Here is a 21,437-nt window from a genome sequence, read left to right as displayed (position 1 = left end):
GTAATCTACGGTTAATACACCCTATCGTGCAAGGAAAATGACAAATCTTTCTTCCCTCCCCACATTGTGATTTCAGAGGCTGAAAGTTAAGCCATTGAAATCAGCACAGTAAAAGTCTTTTGTTTAGTTCAGCTTGGACTTTCCCCTGCATGACTTCCACCTTCACTTAATGGAGAGAAGCTGCGCACCACAAATTTTTCACAATTCAGAACAGAATTTTATACTTTTGCAGTTCAGAAAAAAACTGCAAAAGCAGCCCTGAAGCATTTGATACTAAACAATGATCAGTGCAAGGTGAGCTTCCTTTCAAATGCCTTTTCTTTGCAGTGTAAGGCTTAGGTGCCTGATTCATGGAAATAAAACAGTGTAGAGGTACAAACAAGTTAACCAAAAGGTGCTACAGCTGAAAAGCGAGTGCACGTGGGGATTTGCACATATACTTTTAATAAAAACTATAGTTTTAGTTAAAGATAACATATGTATAATTTTAATCAGAAATTTTGTCAAAATTATTACTAATCATACCACTGAGAAGGGCTCACACCCCCATAACATACTTCCACTTTTTTTTTTGGCAAACATAGATTTTGGAAATTTGAATGGGAAAACCCAATAAAGACAAAGAAAGAAATCCATAGGACTAAAACGTGACTCCAAGCCCGTCACGACAAGGGCTGGGACATTTCACCATTTGCGGCCCTGCTGACCTGCTGCAAACAGCCTTTGCCAGAGTCTTAACTGGAGGAGCTTCAATAGCTGTATTATAACATCCTTGGAAAAATCTTTATTTTTCAGTCTTGGCTAGCTTATTATGTTCAACTGTCTTTGCTGAAGTTGTGCTCGACTGGCTACTCCCCTCGGTGTGGGAAGGACGCCTGGCTGAGGGAAATGAATGCAGTGCTGGAAGACAGGAACACCCACGGTCCAGCCCCAGCCACATCAGATGACTCATGACCTGGCCCTGGGAAACACTGATTGCTTTCTGTATCTGATTTTATTATTTACCTCACAGGAATGCTGAGAAGATAAGTTAACACCTGTATTTAACTTAAAGATAAGCAATATAGAAATACAGGAAGTATCGTGATTGATCAGAGGAAGAATGAGGAATGCCTCAGGAAAAAAAAAAAAAAAAAAAAAAGAAAGAAAGAAAAGGCATTGGACAACCTACAACCCACATCTCATTTTTGTTTTTAGCAAAAAAATCTAGAATTCTGTTTGACAAGCTGTAAGACTGGTTTAATTTAAAGTTAAACCAGTTGAATCAAACTTCATCCTTAAAGGATGAAGTTAACATTTTAGAAGGAAAACTAATTGCCCACTGCAACAATTCCTGTTATCCATACAACACATCAAATATTATGGGGAGTTTAACGAAATAACATGCTTGAGAGAAGGCTGAACTAAAGCTGAACTCCATTTTGTAAGAACATCCTGTAAGCATCTCCATCCCCAAAGCTTTTCAAGCAACAAACACTGGACAAATGCCCCAATAAGTAACCACAGCCCTATAAATGTACCAGCTGATTTCATCCACTCTCTTGCCACCAGGGTAGCAGCCCATACTTTGCTTTTCTTGAATTCATGGCAGTGCAGGAGGCAAGTCTTTGTTGACGCAGGTATGGAAACCTGCACCTCTGCTGCAAATGCAGCAACCCTTAACCTGTGCTATGCTTTCACCTGCCTGTGCAGTGCCTATCAACAATAAATCCAGAAAATTTCATCAGCGAGCACTTCTTTAAAAGATTTTGCATTTGTAGATGAAAAGAGACAATGAGAGGCAAGCTACATGAATTTCAACATTCCTACTGCTGCTAAGTAGATATCTATTCTCGTACTGCAAGTGGTTTTTGAAATAACTGCCTGTTCACTTAAAGAAATGGGTAACAGTGAGATAGGACTTTTCAGCACTTTTTTCCCCATTATAAAATAATACATGAAAAAGACTCTGGACTTTTCAGAAGAAAGCCTTTTCTGAAGAAATGAGGCAATGTAACATATTATTTACCTTACAATCTAGATTAATACATGTACATGGGTACTGCAGCACTGTTTTTCTTCACAGACTACGGAAAATAAAGGATATTTTTTTCATTATCAAGCTACAGAAATGCTTTGTTTCTTTTGTATAACCTCTTATTAACCTATAGCTTTAAAAACCAAACCAAACCAAAAATGCCACCCCAAAAAAACAAACAAACAAACAAACAAAAAAACTCCCAGAAGGACAAAACAGACCAGTCTGAGCAAAATGGAACAGCAGCGAAGAAAACTAACTGGTAGGACCTCCTAAATATTTAGTTTGAGTATTATATGACTCAGAGAAGAACATTTTTCCTATCTTGGCTCACTGTAAAAAATTCTTGCCTTCCTCTCTGTCAGGAACAGGGAGGCAAATTCCAATTTCCCAGTTCAGTTTCAAGCATATCAAAACCACCTTTGGTTTGCAGTCAGTAAAATAGCTCAATCAGTTCAAGCCCAGAGAAAAGAAAAAAAATAAATAGACTAATGACTGAAGAAGCACAGCCCAAGGACTACGGAATGCTTTCCCCACTCTCCTTATGAACCTGTATAACTGTGCTTTGCTATTTCCTGAACAAACAGTAGAGGAGATTGTTCTCAAAGGTGCGCTTACTTCATCTATGATGCTAGTGCATAAAAGAAGAAATAACCAAGGTGGAACCATGTCAATCTGAATTTCATGAGAAATAGGGGAAGGGCTGGGGCAGCATGCCATATTTATATAGGAGCTCAGTTTTTCAGCAAAGAACCAATAAGGCATCCCTCCAAGAGCAAAAAGTTAGAGCAAAAGTTAGCCCAACTAAAATACTATCACAGTAAAGAAATCAGACTATCACTAGTCTGAGCCTGTTTTCCTATCCTAATTTGTTAAACTCATTTTGTGTTGCTCTGAAAGTTGATTTTTTTTTTCTATTTTAATTGGGCCAACTCAGTGATGTGGAATAACATTTTTTATTTTGTAATGCAATTCATCTCTTTAACAAGCGAACTATATTTCTGGTAATTTTCAAAATAAAAATCCAAAAGTTTACTTTTCTAAGAAAATAATTATCTTTTTTTTTTTTCTATTTAGAACCGTTTGCTGTATTTACAAATATTCTGCTTGCATCAAGACCTCATTTTCCTGTGAACAAACTATTTACTCAAATCCTTTCCTTTTCTTCAATTGTTTGATTCAAAGAAAAAATAATATCAAGGATTTGCAGAAGTCATTACCCTGTTTCATATAGATTAAGGCTTTAGTCTTACCTCATACAGTCACAAAAATACCACTGAAATCTTAAGAGTGTTTTCCCATCAGCTCATAAAGGTATATACTGTGATGAAGCATGACAAATAAATAATTTCAGTCCTCCTTCCAAAATGGAGAGCTCAGGAATCTTGTGGCAGCTAACAACATCTAAAAAGGCCTCTTGAACTGTTGCATGTTTAAAGTGAAAAGTCAATATGTTACACTGAAGGCATTTCCACGTGCTAGATGCTCAGAACAGCTAGGAGAACATTAAGGGCTTGTCATCAGGGTTACACATTCTCCTCATACGTCTGAGCTATTGAGCTTATAGAATCATAGATACACACCTTAGGTCTCAAATTGGGCTAGTATTTAAACATGAACAATGGAAGGGGTTCCAATGTTACAACAGAATTCAATAATGCTATACAACAGTTCCACTTGGGAATACACTTGCTGCTCTCTTGAATGAGCTAACAGAAATATTTTGTAATAAAAAGGGCTCTGTTCCAAGAACAGTGCATGGTGGACAATGCACAGAATTAACTACGGCTGTTTCTGACCACTGACCAAACTTACTGCTGCGTGCTTAACATCACGTCTGTGCTGAACAATGCCTCTGAACACCGTCCTGCACCATTAGCACACACAATGTGTTAGGGGTCGATGAGTGCATTTCTATTTGTAAAGCAGGTGTGGCTCACTAGCATTTTACACTGCTAAATACCCGGACTTTGAGAAACACAAGGTCTCCGATTTGCAAGAAAGGAACTGAACTAGAGGTGCTAGCTACATACAAGGCACAGGAAGATATGCATAAGATTTCCACACATGGCCTGCCAAACGCACTTCTCCCAGGGCTTGGCCATTGGTAATCAAGAGCTGCCAGTAACTTTCTACTATGCCAGGCTGCCTGCTTACTTCCCTGTGAGACTACACATTGGGGAATTTGGATGAGATCTACCATTTTGTGTCAAAACTTCATTCTGATTTAGAAGAGCAGAACACAAAAGTCTACCACGAAAGGGAGATCTTTAATCTGAAAAACAGGCTCTCAGCAGGTGGAAAGCTATAGCCCCACTGACATCAATGCAGCTTGATCTGTGTAACCTAGCAAAAGGACCAGCTCTCAGCCTTGAGCTCTACATCCTTCCCACCAAGGTTTTTGATGTTTTTTATTTTTTATTTTATAAAAAAACATGTGCACAAGCAGAAAAAAGGACTTAAATTCACAATTTACTTCAAGTACTAAGTAATGTTTACAGCCTACTTACGTAAAAGCTACAGAAAAGGGCACCGTGCCACATAGATTGAGTTTGTACTCTGTGATCAGGGAAGGAGGAAGATTCTTGGTGAAGTTGGTCAGTGCTGGAGAGAAGCGGACAGAGAAGGTATTTGCTTCTCTTTTAGTGACAGCATTATGGCCGGCTTATCTTTTGTGCTCTCGCATAGGAGCTTACTGAGAGATGGGACAAAGGCACAGACATGACAAGAAGATTCCATAGGCATACGTCCTATGGGCAGAATTACAGCAAGATCTAAAAAAGCTAGATCTATCTTGTACTGGATGCATTCCTGTTCAATCTCTTGGCCATAAAGGACCTTGTATCTCAGCTTACTGCTGTAATTGGTCACTTGACTTCAAGATTTTTGTTTGGGTAGTACAACCAACATGACCTGCAGGTCACATGAAGACTGTGTGCATGTGTAATAAGTACTTGCCTTGTGTATCAGGAGTCACTAAGAAAGAGGATGCCAGAACTGAGCTTTGGACTGGACTATCTGACGTGTCACACACAAATCACAGGCCACATGTGGTGTATTATACCACTTTACTGAGTGACCCATAATTTGAGATGCCATTAGGAGGTAAAACCCCCTTTTTTAAAAAAGAAAAAGAAACTGCAGAACAGTTAGTAAATTAAACAGAATAATGGCAAGTACATGCTAACATGTAATTTCAGTTTTCATATCTTGTGTGTACTTTGCTTTTAGAATGAACCTTGGCTGTAGGCCTAATAAAAGAAGCCCCATATGCTTAGACAGCATGTCAAGAAGTAACATCTCACTGTGTACTAAGCTTGCTGAGCTGCATTACAAAATTCAGTCAGAAAAACACCAAACAATGCAACTTGTATGAATGACAGCAACTTTCAGCCCAGAACACACAAGCATCCAGGAGTGTGTGCCTACAAGTAAATGCGTGCATGTGTGCACGCAGCCTGACTTGTTCCAAACCTCAAAATCCCATAAGCCAAGAAAAAAAACCTTCATTCTTTTCCTTGAGTGGGAGTTTGTTTAACACAAGCACTTGCTTTAGACATCTGACTGGGAGAAGAGTTCCAAAGCATTATTATTTTCAATAACGTCCTTACGTATTCAATAGGCTTGAGGGATTTGATTGTAGCAGTTGGGCAGCCACAGGAAGTGAGGTCAACGTAGAGGCCTTCTTCTAGCACACAGTGATTGTCAGCAATTTCCCCTTGGTAATACAGGAGCCAACTGTAAGAATAATGTAGCAAAAATAAAGATTAGCAGCTCTAGCTGCTTATTAACAGTACGTTTTTTTCAAGATTTAATATTTGCTAAGGAAGTGAGGAATTAAAAAAAATTGTTTGTTCTTGTTAAGCTTTGAATGAAGGTGGCTTGAAAGGCTATGTGACAAACCAACCAAAACAGCAAAACCAAATCATGTGATACAGAAATCTCAGACTTGAACAACACTAATGGAATGCAGATATCTCTCCTGCATGGAAGTTCTTAAAGTCTGGAATAAATGCTAACAGGAGTTTAAAAAAAAAGTCACAGTAACTGTCCACTTCCCACAGGGAAAGCCAAAAGCATACTTTCCAAATCAATAGCAGGACAACACTTACTGAGCTATACTGCAAGACAAAGGGTCTAAGATGTGATGGAATATGATCAGAGTGTGTTATACACTTTTGACAATTTGAAATTTGAGAGTTATGCACTTTTGATGATCTTAAATAAAGTCACAGTAGGAAAAAAAATCATATTACTTAAAATGGTGGCATGTAAAACAACAGACTTACCATCCCCGGAGAACCTTAAAAGAACATGGTATGAATGATGTGAAATCAGAAACTTCTGCTGTGAAATCTATGCATGCTCCTTGGAAATGTGTATTACTGAAAGCTTTGAGCTACAAGAACAAAACAAAATAAAGCCAATGACTAGAAGGGAAATAAACTCATTGCTGTTAATGTAAACAGAGATAGCTGTGGTCTTATGTATCCATTCAATTCACAAAGATACAATAAATAGAATGAATTCTCAGGGATTCTTTTACATTTCTATAGCTGCTTTCTTCATTAGAAAGACTTTGTTTTAATCATCTCTGTTCCTGGTTTAGAAAGCTGATGCTAATGATGTTAATAACACTGTTATGGTGATGTTAATGCAGTGGTATCAAATGTAAGTTCAAATGCAGTAGGAGACCCAGATTGAAGAGAAGGCTAGGACTGAAGGATATTCCATCTGAAGCACCCTTGAACTGCAGATAACTCTCAGTAATCCGGGGTTCAAAACAGGAAAGGAAATCATTGGTCAAAAGATACAGGGCTACTATTGACTAAGTGCCTTGAAATCTTCTGTGACCACGGTGATTACAGGTAGTTTCTCGTTCAAGAACCAGCAAGAGAATTTCTGGGGACAAGTGGCTGCAGCTTGGTAGATGCACCATCAATATATGAAGTTCACCTAATATAGTTTTACATGTCATGAAGAAGAACTTCCAGCCGCATTGAGCAATACCCACAATAAGATGTTTTCAATTCACCCTGAAAAATGATACGATGGAAGGTACTGCAGTTAAAAAGGTTAAAATAATAATATTTTTTTTAAAAAGTATAATATAGCCTATGACTTATAGTGAAAGTCACTTAGAATTCTGTACCATTGGATTACCACCGTGTAACTGAAGTGAATTTCACTTTAAAGCCCAAAAGAGAGGCTGGAAAAGAATGCAAAATTTAACTTTATCAAGAGAACAGCTCATATTCTGTAATGGAAGAAAAACACTACAGCTTTTGCAAGAGCTACTTCCCCCATTATGCCCCAAACTGGCCTAGCTTCCTGCCAAAGAAAAGAACTGAAATGCTCTTGCCAGTACCGAGAGAGAAGGCCAAACACAAGAATTAGCAAATGATTTTATGGAAAACTTCAGACTATGTTTTTAAAAGAAATGAATATATTTCTTGCTGAAAAAAAAGAAAAAAGAAAATGAAAAAAAAAAAAGAAAAAAAACACCAGAAAGGCTTAACCTGGCCTTGCATGATATAACTAAAAATTGAAGAAAACAGATCAGCTACAATATGATGGCTAAAGCATAACAATTTTTTTTTTCTGTAAATATAATTGCACTGCAATATCCCACAGCATCTATTTAAGCTGTAACTATGTACTATTTTCTATGCACATACCTTAAAGTCTTTTATAACGGAATATATGCACATATAGTCTTTCTTTCATAGGCCAGATGCTATGCATTTGAAAAATTACTTCTACTTTTAAAAAAGATCTGTGACTCATTTTTATTCAGAATACATCTAGTCATGAATGATGGTCTTCAGTTCACAAAAGCTAAGATGAAGTACCAGCCCCTCAGTGACAGCATTACATATCTGCAATTAGTATCAAACGGCAGCTATCAGGATTTGATGTCACTTTATAAGGTTTTGCTTCCTAAAAAGTCAACAGACAGCATGCTGGAAATTCAAACACGTTATCACCGCAGTTCTCTCTGCTTCCTAAACTGTTGAAGTCAACTGTTAATGAAAGAGGCTTTGTTCTTGCTGGACATGACGAAGTTTTCTTTTTAAAAAATAAAATGATTGGCTTTTTGGAATTGATGATTTCAGTCATTCTTGCATCATATGTACTTTGTTTATTATGGAGCCTGGCAAGAGTAAAAGGTCAGGGGAGTTACTGAAAGATTAAAGAAAATTTAGTTGTTTTTCCATTTCTGTATAACAACTAAAAACCTATGTGGAAAAAAGACACTCTCCCCTAGACAGTGAACACAGTTCCCTAACTCAGACGTATGGTTATTAAAGGTGGGAGAATATAGGCAGAATCATTCAAAATAACTGGTATATGGCTTATTCAAGGGTGAAGTACTTAGGATGCTTACGTTCATACGCAACATGCTTTGAATTTCTCAACTAAGAGACTGTTACGCACATGGAAACATTTCATTAACTTTGAATGGGAAAATGCTTATATTTATTTGAAACACTGTCCATTACTACTACTTATTCTTATTATTGAATATATATGTTATATATATACTTATTATGAATTTTTTCCTTACAAAAATTTACTCAAAATACTTCCCTTCCTAAAAGAACTGTAGCAATATGAATGATGTTCTTCCTTCCCTAGTTTTAGGGCAGAATCCTATTAAAATCAGGATTGTAATAAATCAGGACAGCATCTTTTTAAAATGGGATTCAGAATGGTACTAGAGAATAGAACAGGCAAAGCATAATCTGGTACAGACCAATATTTTTAGGTGACTGTGTATATACACACACACAGACACACACACATGCAGATTTTTTGATACATTACTGGAAATCAGGAAGACAATAAATACAGTTTACTGAGACTTCAGAGGTTTTAATTGATCTTAAAGGTCTGCAAAACTGCAATAAAGCACTTGAATACTTTTTTTTGGAAATGCTGAAAAAGTAGAAGAGTTGAAGACAGAGAGAAAATTATTTTCAACTGTTTGGATTCCACTGGTTTAATGTGAGTGTCACATTATCTTATTTTACCTAGTATCCTTTAGCGAGGCCTTTCTGTTAATGTACTTGCAAGTCTTTGAATTTGGCCGCAAACTGCCTTATGAATAGGTCTGGCAGGAAATCAGTGTTTAAGACTAAAATAATACACCAATTATGTCTTCAGACAGGAAACATTTCCTGTAGTCCTAGGTTTATCATAAAATTGTAGAACTAGAGTACTTAGAGAAAAAGAAGGGTGTGGTCAACCTGCTAAGTAACACAATGCATGTACTTCCCACGTGTGTATGGCTATTATACTCATTGAAGGAAGAGAGAACAAGATTATGTCCATATGACGAAATACTTAAGTTTTCTAAAACTTTCATTGAGTTCTAGAGTCCCTCTCTTTTCAAAAATGTCATGTTTCCCAAAATAAAGTTTTCTGAATTTGCTTAATTAAAAGGACGTCATAAGGAGAGCAATATAACAACTTAAATAATCACCCATGCTAGCAACCCATTCCAGGACAGAAAAATCAAACCACAATTGCAGAAATGAAGGAGAGTTCTGTCAGGGAAGAACATTGTGGGAGACACAGACCATCCTTGGTGACGAGCACAAACATTTAGAGCAGGTTTTAGATATAGAAAGATACCACAAAGGTATGTTAATGGAAAGATACCACTAAAGGTATGTTAATGGAACACAACCTTGTAAGATAAAGACCAGAAGTGCCAACCCCCAGACTAACTTGTCCTGAAAACTGAAGTGAATTATAGGGACTACTTTTTCTCTTTATAAATTGTCACTAAGGCAGACAGAACTTTAAAGGAAATTGTTAGAATGTATAATAGAAAAGAATTATCTCAAATTTGTTATAATTAAGATGTGTTCAATGAAGGTCCTATGTTACTAGGAGGAAAAGGAAAGCATGGAGTATGTGGGGCACACTCCTACAAGAGCAGCTATGCAACACTTGGAAGACTATGACAAGCAGAGCTACCAACATGTAAGACAAAAATCCCTACTTCCCCTGTTGATTGACCTGCTGATTTAAAGAGTGCAGTTCATTTTTTTGCAGTTTGTACTTTGCTACTCTTCACCTCATACATAAAGCAAGATAGTGACAAACCAGATGCAATAGAAAAGAATGGAAAGAATGTACACCACAAAGAAAAGGATGAATGAAAGTTTCGAGAAACAGGAAGGAAAGAATAGGAAAATAGCTAGCTAGAAAGATCCAAAGTCACTCAGAACCTACTGAAATGCTTGTGTTTTTAAGTACAGAACACTAAAGGGTATGATCTGGAATAAAACCAAGAACAGAACATTGGCAAACAGCCTTTACACATTTACCAGCTTCCTCAAGCAATGCTCTACTATATGGAGATGATAATACTGAGATATTCATCTGAAGTAATGAAGCAATAAATTCAGCATTACCTGTGTTTAATCATTAAATGTGTTTTAGTACTAGAGACTGTTATATAATGTCAACATACCCAATGTGGAGGTTCATTCGTTCCAAGAGGTTCCTGCAATAATAAATATATACACATGCATATGAACAAATAAAATTAACTACAATTAGTTTCCTATAACACATTGCAAGTTCCTGAAATTTGTAAGCTACAAATTCAGGAGCAGAGACACACACTTCCTATGCTCTCGGCACAATTCTCTTCCTCCATCCTCTGCCATCAGATGCCTAGAAGCTCATGACTAACATGTCTGGTTGTTCAGTCCTTTTCCACATAGAGAGCTTGCATAATTATTTAGTTCATGTAACTAATTTATTAGTTCACATGTCATGGATTAGAGTCCATGTAAATTTCTCTGTATTTATTTTAAGTGTATTTCATGAAAAAACACAAAATTCAAATAATATTGGTATACCTCTTTCAACACACGCTCTTCAAAATAAGGTTAAATGTTTGTTAATTTTCTGTTTTCAGTGCAGTACTATCATTTAGTATATACTCATTACTGAGGATTTTCTTTGCTTTGCATTAGGGCTTTGACAGTGCTGGCACTAATCCATTTGGTCAAGTTGCCCTACCTTGGATTTAATAACGGATTACAAATTTTTCCTCCTTTTATTTGCTATATACCTTATAAATATTTTAGTGGAAAACATGAAAAAAAAACACAACACCACTACAGAGCTCTGTTACGCAATAATAATACAGGTCAGATAATGGGTATAAAAATATTTGAGAATTTATCAATTAGATGTTATATTTTACTATGTTTTAAGGCAAATGAGTCTTTCCAGGTCAGGTTATTCTTTCCAAGAATGCAGTCTGCCAAAGGGAGGTTCTTTTTATAAAGTTTCCCTGGCAATTTTCTCATTAACAGATAGAAAGGTCCAGAATGTCCATTTCAGAAAAAGTAGGTCCAGTCTCCATCCTGAACAGATTATTTGTGTGTCATCCATAAGGGTCTTTAATTTATTTCCAAGTAAACAGATAAACTGATTAAACAACACAACCCAAATTACAAAATTCCTGTATGCTCTGAACTTGACAGGTCTCCTTTCTTTTAAGCTTTCCCCTTAACAAGTTCTAGCAACTCACCAATTTAATAGGTCGAATTGACATAATGATTTTACTGGATCCTCCCCAGTCAAAGAAACACTTGTATTTTCCCTTCTCCAATACATATTGCTCTCCACAGAAATGTTTCTGCTGGTACGCAACCCATCTGGAAAATGGCACAAACAATAAACTGAAAACATCCTGTTTTCCTGTGTAGTTTAATGAATATACTAGCAAGTTGAATTTTCCCTGGAATTTTTCTTGAAAAGCTCATTTGACAGTGTAACATCAAATTCCATCTGAGGTGCTTACAGGTCACACACTTGATTTACTATTTTTATGTTGCAAATGTAAACAATTTGACAAAGATTCCACTTTGGGTCTCTGCCTTCTATCAAATTTATATTCAGAAAAAAGATCATGCCTTACTTAGAGGGACAGAGGAAAGATATTTGATTGACAAGTTCTTTGATCTCTTTTAGCTCAATCTTTACCTGTTCCTCGTCCTCCCCCAAGACAAATCTTTCTTCCAACACTTCCAGTTGAATTTAAGAGAAATGGTGTAAGAAGAAAGAGAAATAAATGAGGAATTCGAGATAAAGCAAAAGCTTGCAATGGTTGCCAGTTCAGACTACTTCCACTCTACTATCCATGTTGCAATTAAAGAAGAAAGGAACCCTGTGTGAGACCAATGGCCCCATCTAGCCCTGCACATGTTCTTTAGTAGTTACATAAACAGGTAGAGGCAAGTTAGGGAGATGCCACTAATCTGGACACTTTCCTTGGTACATTCCTCTATTAGTCCCCCATAAACCGAGACTGTTATATTAGGGATATTAGAGGATATTCCCTAGTCTATCGTAATTACAAGCATACAATTTAGCACCATGTAAGCATTTTTTACATTACTCGTCCCTATTTTTATTAATATACATTTTTCTACGTTCCACCTGCCACCTTTTTGCCTGGTCAATTTCATTAGGTCCATCTGGAGGTCCTCACCATTAACGTGACCCTTAACTGCTCATAAAAACTTAGTCTGTCATCTGTAGACTTGAAGAGTTCACTGCTTGCTTCTTTTCCCAGATTACCAAGTTTTCCTGAATAAATCATTAAATATATGATTGAATAAAACCAGATTCATCACCAGCGCTTGAGAAACCAACAACTCTTCTCCATTTTTAAAAGTGCCCAATGAACCCTATACTTTGCTTCCTATACTTCAGCCAGCTTTCATTCTGTAACAGAACTTTTCTTCCAATTCCATACAACCTTATTTCTTTAACAAACTATACACCATTCTACTGTTCTCTCAAAGACTTTTTTTCTTTTTTTTTTTCCCCTCTAAGTACTGTGTCTACAGGACCATCTTTAATGTATGAGCATATCCATTTTCTCATAGAATACCAGAAGTTTAGTGAGGCAGGACTTGACTTTACAGAAGCCACATTAAGTCCTTCCCTACAGACTGTGATTAACCATGCAGTCCATGATCTTACAGATTTTCCCATTTTACTATGGACTGAAGCCAGACTCATTAGTCTGTAGGTCCCAGGGAGCCCCTCCTAAGCCATTTGTGGAGATGGAGTTAAGCTGGCAGTCTACCAGACCTGTAGCACAGTGGCTGTTTCCAACAACAAGGTATGCACGCTGGCCAGCAGTCGGTAGCCTTGCAACACTCCTCTGCTTATCCTTCATGTAAATTTCTGTGATGTCTGCTGTATCAGAGCTGCCATTTGATGCCAAGCAAGCAAGATTCCAGTTCCCCCCACAGTATTTTTTAGGCTTCTGGCACTGGGATAGAAGTACTTGTAAGCTTTGTCCTTGCTTCATCACTTAATACTTCATATACCTGTCAACAGACATTGCAGATGGTCTAATTTACCTTCCTTATTTATTGCAATTGTGCTGTTTACTTTTGTCCTGGACTTCACATAAGCACACTGAACATTAATGAAGTCCACCCTGTAGGTTTCATCAGCCTGAAACAGATACTCTTCAACACCTGTTGGTTTGACCCCTAGCTTTTAATTTAAATAATTATCTAAAAACTATTTTAATTTTTAGTGCCTACAGCCTGACTTTATCATGATTAAGGCACAACACATCCTTTTTGTACAGGCTCCACCTGTCCCATAAGGTATCCCAGTTCTTAACATACCTAAAATCCCTCTTCCATATGATAATGCTCTGTATTATTGCCGAAGTGTTTGTGTCACGTAACTACAGCCTGTGTAGTTTCTGGAGGATTGTCACAATCCTTCTCTAGTAACTAGAGTGCCCAGATTCAAATCAAGGTGTAGGCATAAGACTTAAAGAAAACATTAAGATATTTTCTTCATTTACCAAGGGAACAGAGAGAAATATTGTTCTCCCTCAACTATTCACCACCTGTACCATGTGAAATATATTCTGTCAAAAGATGCACTCCAAAACAGATCTGCACAAAAATACTTAATACTTCCATTCATAGATTTCAGTAGACTTACACTCCACTTCTCACAAGAATCGACCTTGTTTCTGGGCCAAATCCAGCCTGCTCCAGATCAGGAATTTCTTCATTGATGATGTCCAGTGTTTTCCCGTCTTCATCCTCAGACTGAAAAAGTGCCACTGATGACTCTATGAAATCCTAAGAGGCAACACAGGAGTTAGAAGATAGGTTGCCACAACTCACGACACTTCACAACATAAAACATTTTGGAAAAGAGCTGTAGACAACATTTTATAAAACAATGAAGGGGTGTATGTCCCTTATATGAATCTTCAAGGAGGACTTTGGCATTGAAGAATGCAGCTGGAAGCCTGTCAATCTGGTTTGTCCTTCAGTGGTTTCCACTTTAGAGAGGAAGAACATGCTGCCCCTGACCACCACCCTTTTCGTAACAAGAATGACTGTGTGCAAAGATGCCTGCCTGGGCAAAAGAATGCTTGGGGACCAAGCATTCATCATCCAACAGCTTCACAAATGACAACTCCAATCACTACCATCACTACAGCCTTTTACTTCAAGTTCTCCATCTTCCCATGTTCAAGGCAGTAATGGAGACGATAAGACTGGGTAACATCTGGGAAGGTACAGATCACCTTTTCAGCACAAAGGGTTTATGGATTTTAGAGACATTCACTGCATGACTGATCTCTACAGCAATAAAATAAATATCATACCGAATTATCATATTCTGTCCTATATAGCTGTGTGACACTGCTTTATGATTTCAGCCAGCATAACGTCTTAACCACTCAGCAGCTGTAAGCACGCAGCTCAGCCACTGCTTGTGAATATGGAAAACAACTATCACAGAATGGCCTGGTTGGAAGGGACCTCAAAGATCACCTACTTCCAACCCCCTTGCCATGGGCAGGTGTACCACCCACTAGATCACGTTGCTCAGAGACTCATCTAACTTGGTCTTGTACACCTCCAGGGATGGGTATCCACAACCTTTCTGAGCAACCTGTTCCAGAGCCTCACCACCCTTTGAGTGAAGAATTTCCTCGAACCTCTAATCTAAATCTCCCCTCTTTTCCATTCACTTACTTTCTTTAAAATTTAACAAGAGCATGAACTCAATTCCGTTTCAGTGTTTCTGATACATTCTGCAATGTTGTAGTAAGTTGCAAATAAGTAAGTTTTGCAAACAGAAGAAAAGGCTGTCAAGCAAATGCAGTAGCCAACAAAGATTCACAAAACATGAGGACACCCTCATAAGAATTATTACATTAAATACTTGTTGATGTAGCACTTAAACTACCATGCAGAGAACAGTATGCTGAAGGCTATACACTGACAAAACCAGACTTACAAGAATCAAAAAAACACTTAAAAATTAAGGCCAGACCAAGCATGCAGCCAGATTCATTTGGTCAGGTGAATCTGACCAGACTTTTTAAAGAAGATCATGCCTTTTTGCAGGATTCAATCATAACCAAAACCAATTTTAGAACGAACACTTAAGGTGGAATGACCTCTTGTTTACAGTACACTAAAAAGTGACAGAGCAACTTGTGTACAACTGGTTTTCCTATTATATTGACCACCTACTTCTTTCATTTATTTAAGAAGATCTAAGTACTTCAGGCATATACTAGAAATTAGAAACTAGAAAAAAAGTATCATTTTTGGTAAAATCATCAACTGCAATTTCAGGCTACTTTTTAGAAAAAAAGAAAAATACTAGTGCAGTTGTAGTGACAATAGAAAATGGCTAACTTAACAGTCTTAAAGCAAGAATCTTATATGAGTTCCTGAAAAGCTATTTAGATCAAACACGTGCATAATTTCTTTACATTTAAAATGCTGATAATATGTCCACAAGTCTAATCAAAAAGACATTTCAAATACAGTCATCTTTTTTTCCTCCCTAAGTTTTCACAGCAGTTTCTCACATAGTAAGCAATATGAGAATACTTTAAAATGAACTTCCAAGACAAGGCCAACCACTTTAGACCTGAAAACATCATGACAAACACAGGCATACCCCAAATTCACAGATTCTCTCATTTGACCCTGGAAAAAACATCAAATGCAAGTGGTTCCCCATATCACCATGCAGTACAAACTGCTGCCCTCCCTCAGGAACATGCCCTGCATTTGACTACAGCGTTCCAACGTAGCTGCTGATAGCAGAGCTGGCAGCATGCTGGAAAATACAGCTCTACACGAGCTTCCTATCTCTTCTTTCAAAACACTACCAAATCCCTACATGACAGCTTGTGCCAGGTTGCAACAGAAATATTTGAGACAGACCCAAACTGAAATATCTTAGAGCATATCTACGTGCATATATCTACGTGCATGTGCATCTTTACCAGTGGGTAGGGAGGGGTGAAATCCACAATCCCTCTTTTGTGTGCAATGAAGAAACCTTTCTGATTAGTCAGGAGATTAAACTCACGTCTCAGCTCTACTGCACTAGCTGGTACGAGTGGAGGCTTGGATTAATACACAGAAATATGGCTTGGATATTCCTGGTGCTAATAAGCTCTCAGGGAACCTGTCATGCTGACTGTCGTGGCACAGAAACACCTGAAGAGCTTTGCATAGCCACATTTAACAGAGCCGGTACTGACACAGGCTAATGAGGCACGCCATACCCAGCCAGGCTGTACACAGCCATTTACGTGCTCCTGCACCATGCTCCCTGCTCTGGGAGCATAGCACAGAGACCTGTGCCCTGACTCTGCCTGCAGCTGACTCAGGTACACAGGGCTCATTAGCTGGGGCTCCGGGCCGTGTGAACTGGGTTAAATTGTTTTCAGGCCTGGGCTAGCCTTAAAGCCAACACAGTCCAGGTCATCTGGTGTGATGCCTGAGGGAAACTGTCTAGCTGGATGGGCTCCTGCATGAGATGACACTGGTGAGTACCTGCGGAAAGTAGTCAGTCCCCAGTCCCGCTCCCTGTTGTAAGACCATGAATAACGCAACACAGCTACACGTCACAAATTCCTTCATCTTCTGCAGACATTCTTGAATTCATCTGACTAAAACAGAATTTCCAGGAAAAAATAATAAATATCTGGTATGTGGGAACAACCCTGCTGAGTCTGAGACCACCGTAGGCTTCACCACACTCCTCTTCACAGCACTGATGAAATATAGAGATGAACTTGCATGCTCCTTGTGCAGCAAGGGGCCTGAGGCACAGACAGCTGTTTTTGCATTTTTGCCCAAGTCCCCTCTAAAAAAAGAGTTTGGTAGTAAAATGTGTTTACAATCCTGACCCTAAATAGCATACACAAAGTCACAAAGGGAACATATGGCATGCCTGAACACTGACCTATGTTTGAAAGTGGAGGTCAATCTGTTGGTCGAGCAGAATAAAATGGCACCGCCATCAGTTGTTTTATTGGTTCCAAATACAAACTACCTTATTTTTTTTAAAGTTATGCTACAATCTGAGGAAAAGCATTACTTATATTTCTACTATCAATACTTACATATTGATATAAATGTACATGACTATTTAAATGGTATATGTTGTTACATGAATGTGATTGATACATGTTTTCAAAATGTTAGGGGCTTCAGCAACCTGACTCTTTTAGGCTTTTGTCAAATTAAATCAAAGAATCACTGAATATCCTGAGTTGGAAGGGACCCACAAGGATCATTGAGTCCAACTCCTGGCTCCACACAGGACCACCTAAAAATCAAACTGCATCTGAGAGCATTGTCCAAATGCTTCTTGAACTCGGCAGGCTCAGTTCTGTGACCACTGCCCTGGGGAGCCTGTCCCAGTGCCCAACCACCCTCTAGGTGAAGAACCTTTTCCTAACATCCAGCCTGATCCTCCCCTCTCACAGCTTCATGCCATTCTGTATCGCTGTCCCCAGAGAGCAGAGCTCAGCACCTGCCCCTCTGCTCCCCTCGTGAGGGAGCTGCAGGCCGCCATGAGGCCTCCCCTCAGCCTGCTCTGCTCTGAGCTGAACAAACCAAGGGATCTCAGCTGCTCCTCAGGTGTCTTCCCCTCTAGGTCCTTTACGATCTTTGCAGCCCTCCTTTGGACACTCTCAAATAGTTTTATGTCCCTTGTATACTGTGGCACCAAAAATGCACACAGTACTCGAGGTGAGGCTGCACCAGCACAGAACAGAGTGGGACAATCCCTTCCCTTGACTGGCTAGCAGTGCCATGCCTGATGCACCCCTTTTGGCTGCCAGGGCATGCTGTTGGCTCAAGTTCAACTTGTAGAATCCAGCACTTACTCTTGTTGATCTTCCTAAGATCGGCATATTCATTGGTGTACACGATTGTATATACATGCATATACATAGAAGCTCATTCCTACAAAGCATGTGCACAATTTTAAACTCATGTCATTTGCTGAACAGAAGTTTTAGAAAGATCATTTTAAGTTACTCAAGTATGCTATGTATAGCTTGAAAATTAAGAAAGAAAAAGATTAGTCAGTAATTGAATAGGATTATTCCTATTCAAAACAAAGAGAAGAAAATTCTTGCCAAACCTGAAAATAAATTATTTAGAAGGGAATATATTTCTTCAATTCATTGCATTCTCCCCTCTTTATACCCCCACTCCTCCCCTCCCAAAAAAAACAACCAACCAAAAAATAAATAAATAAATAGATAAAAAAATCCAAAGTGACTGTTGCATTAGTTTGCTCTAGGTGCCTATCTTCAACTTCCACAAAGCTCCTGGCTCAGGAATATCACATCACATCTGGAAGACTGGGTAACATCAGAGTAAGCAATTTAATTCTCAAAAGGAGCCACTCTTTGCAGCTGCATTCAAAGAGCAGGAATACTCACAAAGCTCCTTTTATTATCAATCAAACAAACAAACAAAAGACATACAAAAAAACAACCAACAACCCAACAACAAAAAAGACAAAAGACAAAACCAACCAACCAAATCAACCCCCCACTAAATGAAATAGTAAGGAAATTCTAATCCCATGTTTCTATATCACTGGAAAATCTAACATTACTTCCAGTGCTGGACTCTGATATAGTTTTTATTATTTCATCGTTGTCCCCACTAAACACATTTTAGTAGAATGGATTTTTTCCACTTGATTATTCTTGTTGCCAAAATTTTCTGGCACAAAAATCACAGAGACAGAGGGTAATGTTTAAAGGCTCACAACAGCTGCTATGTTGAAAAACTATTTTATATTTTAATAAGGAACTACATTGTACACTTACCAATGTTAAACTTAAAATAAAAAATCTATTCTAGAGATTTGAACAGCTTAAAGTGCAGAAGTGAGGTACTTTGAAAATCTGGCAGGGGAACAAGGAATTCTGCATGATACATTATTTCATGAACTTTAGAAAAGCTATTCAAAACCTGCTTCCACTTTACAACATATACAGTCCAGTCTAAATTTCAGCAAGTAAGAAAATGAGAGTGAATTTGGACGACCGATGGAATGACCAAACACACGACACCTCTACCGTAAAGGAAGAATAACCTTCTTTATGTATAGAGCTGTGAATCATTTGTATGAAATTCATAAAACTACTTACAGCCTGAAGAAACCGGAAAGACAGGAGGACGCTGTCAGTTCCCCCCCATGAGTGCCTGTCTTCATAATCTCCTTCCTCCAGCAAATACTGACGGCCTTTGTAGCGTTCCTTATCATAAGCAACCCATCTACAGTAACCACACAACAAAATAAAGAGAAATAACTAAAAGGAAAACAACTCCACACATGATTTTTCATAACAAATAAAAGGGGAAATGAACATCCTAAGAACAGTAAGATGAGTATCACAGACTCCGCTAACAAACAAAGCAAGATTTGTTGGAAATCACAACACACAACCAAGCGCTCTTTGTGGATCAAAATTCTGCCATGTGATTGTTTCTCCAACAACAGTTTATTTGTGTAATGCTACTTGATATATCTCTCCTCAGTCAGCCATATTCTTAATACCAATATTCAGTACTAAATAGAGGCTAACACATCTAGCAGCCAAAACACTGTAAGGCACCAATTGCCAATGATACAACCCAGCAGAAAATCTCTTCCATGTCTTCATGAATGAGAAGATCCTACCCTTGCTGGAGTTTGTGATAATATTCAGGAATTTCAGCAGAGGAAGGTTTCACCCACTTATACTGTTTCCTGCTCTAGTCTATGAATAGACAAATGAATTGAATATATACAATATATTGTATATAGAACATATTTAAATACTAAGGGAATAAAACTCTTAAAATTATTTTGAACAAAACAGATAATCAATTAAAATAAGGTGTTTCTGTATCATTTTTGAAAGTGGAACTTAATTTGAAAAAGTGTCTCTCCCCCCCAATTTCTTTCTTGAAAGCATTTATTTCACTAGAACTCCCTTGCAAGTATTTAGAACTGCTATACAAATTCTGTTGGCATTGAAATTTGGCAGGCAGTGATAGCTTTACTTTTAGTACCATTTGGTTTACATTAATTCATCTGTTTAAGTTACCACAGTATTAAAAATAAAAGACACCACAACAGACAGAAGGATGATTTTTAAGAATTTGAGGTTTCCCAGATAGCTAATATGTAGTGTATTTATTTGAATAGATTATTTGTTTATTCATAATTAAGTTTATTTTTAATTTAGTGCTTGTAAGATTCTGATGACAGCCTGTATATTCTTGAGTATTTATATTGAAGTATTGAAACCCTCTAAGAAAAAAATTAAAGCTTCTGAAAACTATCTCATTGCTAAGCTCTTTGGCAGAAGCAACCATCCTGTATGCTTTCAAACCATCTTAAATTTTTGGGTCTTGGGAGAGGTTGAAAGAACGATCTGTGGATTAGTAGTTCTCTAGAATAGCTGGAGCTGAGCCTACCTCTTGAGAAGTTCACCTAAGCGTATGGTTCTGTTACACAGCTTTTTTTGTGTGTGTGAGAAGGAGGGAGGGACAGACAAAGTGACACAGAGTCAATCCCAGGCCTCAAAGGAGTGCATTCTTATTTTTAGATAACATGCAACAGGTGGCAAAGTAAAGCCATTAAGACAGTAAGACAGTTTATAGATTTCAGAGGTATTAAAATGTCAAACTGAAGACTGTCCACACCTATTGAAGGTCATTTACGTAAATCAAATAGAGATTATCGGAAGCATAAATCAATCTAAATTACAGCTCTGTGTGAAAGCTGTCATTAAGGAACAAAGTGGCCCAGTTTACTGGCATCTAAATGGTCAACGCTGACGTCACACCCCTCACACATTTAGCTTTACCTTCCAGTATTTTCTTAGATAGGTAAGCCACAAAGAGAGGTAATTTTTTTCAAGGCTTATAACTGACAAGAGAAATGTGTATTTCTTTCTTCTCAAAATATTTTACCGAGAGAAATTCTAATCATGCCTTAGTTGGCACTTCCTAACACTTAGTTACAATTTTCTATTTTAAAGTACACAAATACAAATGTGAAATACACT

General features: G+C 37.9%; 1 protein-coding gene across 2 annotated transcripts in view; it reads right to left on the bottom strand.

Moving 5' to 3' along the window:
• The window catches only part of CRYBG3 (crystallin beta-gamma domain containing 3), a 93,097-nt gene that overhangs the window by 12,926 nt on the left and 58,734 nt on the right, over positions 1 to 21,437 (bottom strand). For both annotated transcript variants that reach the window (XM_038183867.2, XM_072025067.1), the window contains 6 exons: positions 19,530 to 19,656; positions 14,027 to 14,169; positions 11,577 to 11,703; positions 10,503 to 10,535; positions 6,307 to 6,416; positions 5,629 to 5,755 (listed from right to left, as the gene is read on the bottom strand). In XM_038183867.2, coding sequence (XP_038039795.2) covers positions 5,629 to 5,755; positions 6,307 to 6,416; positions 10,503 to 10,535; positions 11,577 to 11,703; positions 14,027 to 14,169; positions 19,530 to 19,656 — 667 coding nt within the window. The remainder of the gene's footprint in view (positions 1 to 5,628; positions 5,756 to 6,306; positions 6,417 to 10,502; positions 10,536 to 11,576; positions 11,704 to 14,026; positions 14,170 to 19,529; positions 19,657 to 21,437) is intronic.

This window comes from Anas platyrhynchos, chromosome 1 (assembly GCF_047663525.1).
Source record: "Anas platyrhynchos isolate ZD024472 breed Pekin duck chromosome 1, IASCAAS_PekinDuck_T2T, whole genome shotgun sequence".
NCBI lineage: Eukaryota > Metazoa > Chordata > Aves > Anseriformes > Anatidae > Anas > Anas platyrhynchos.
This window is presented reverse-complemented; position numbering and strand designations above follow the sequence as displayed.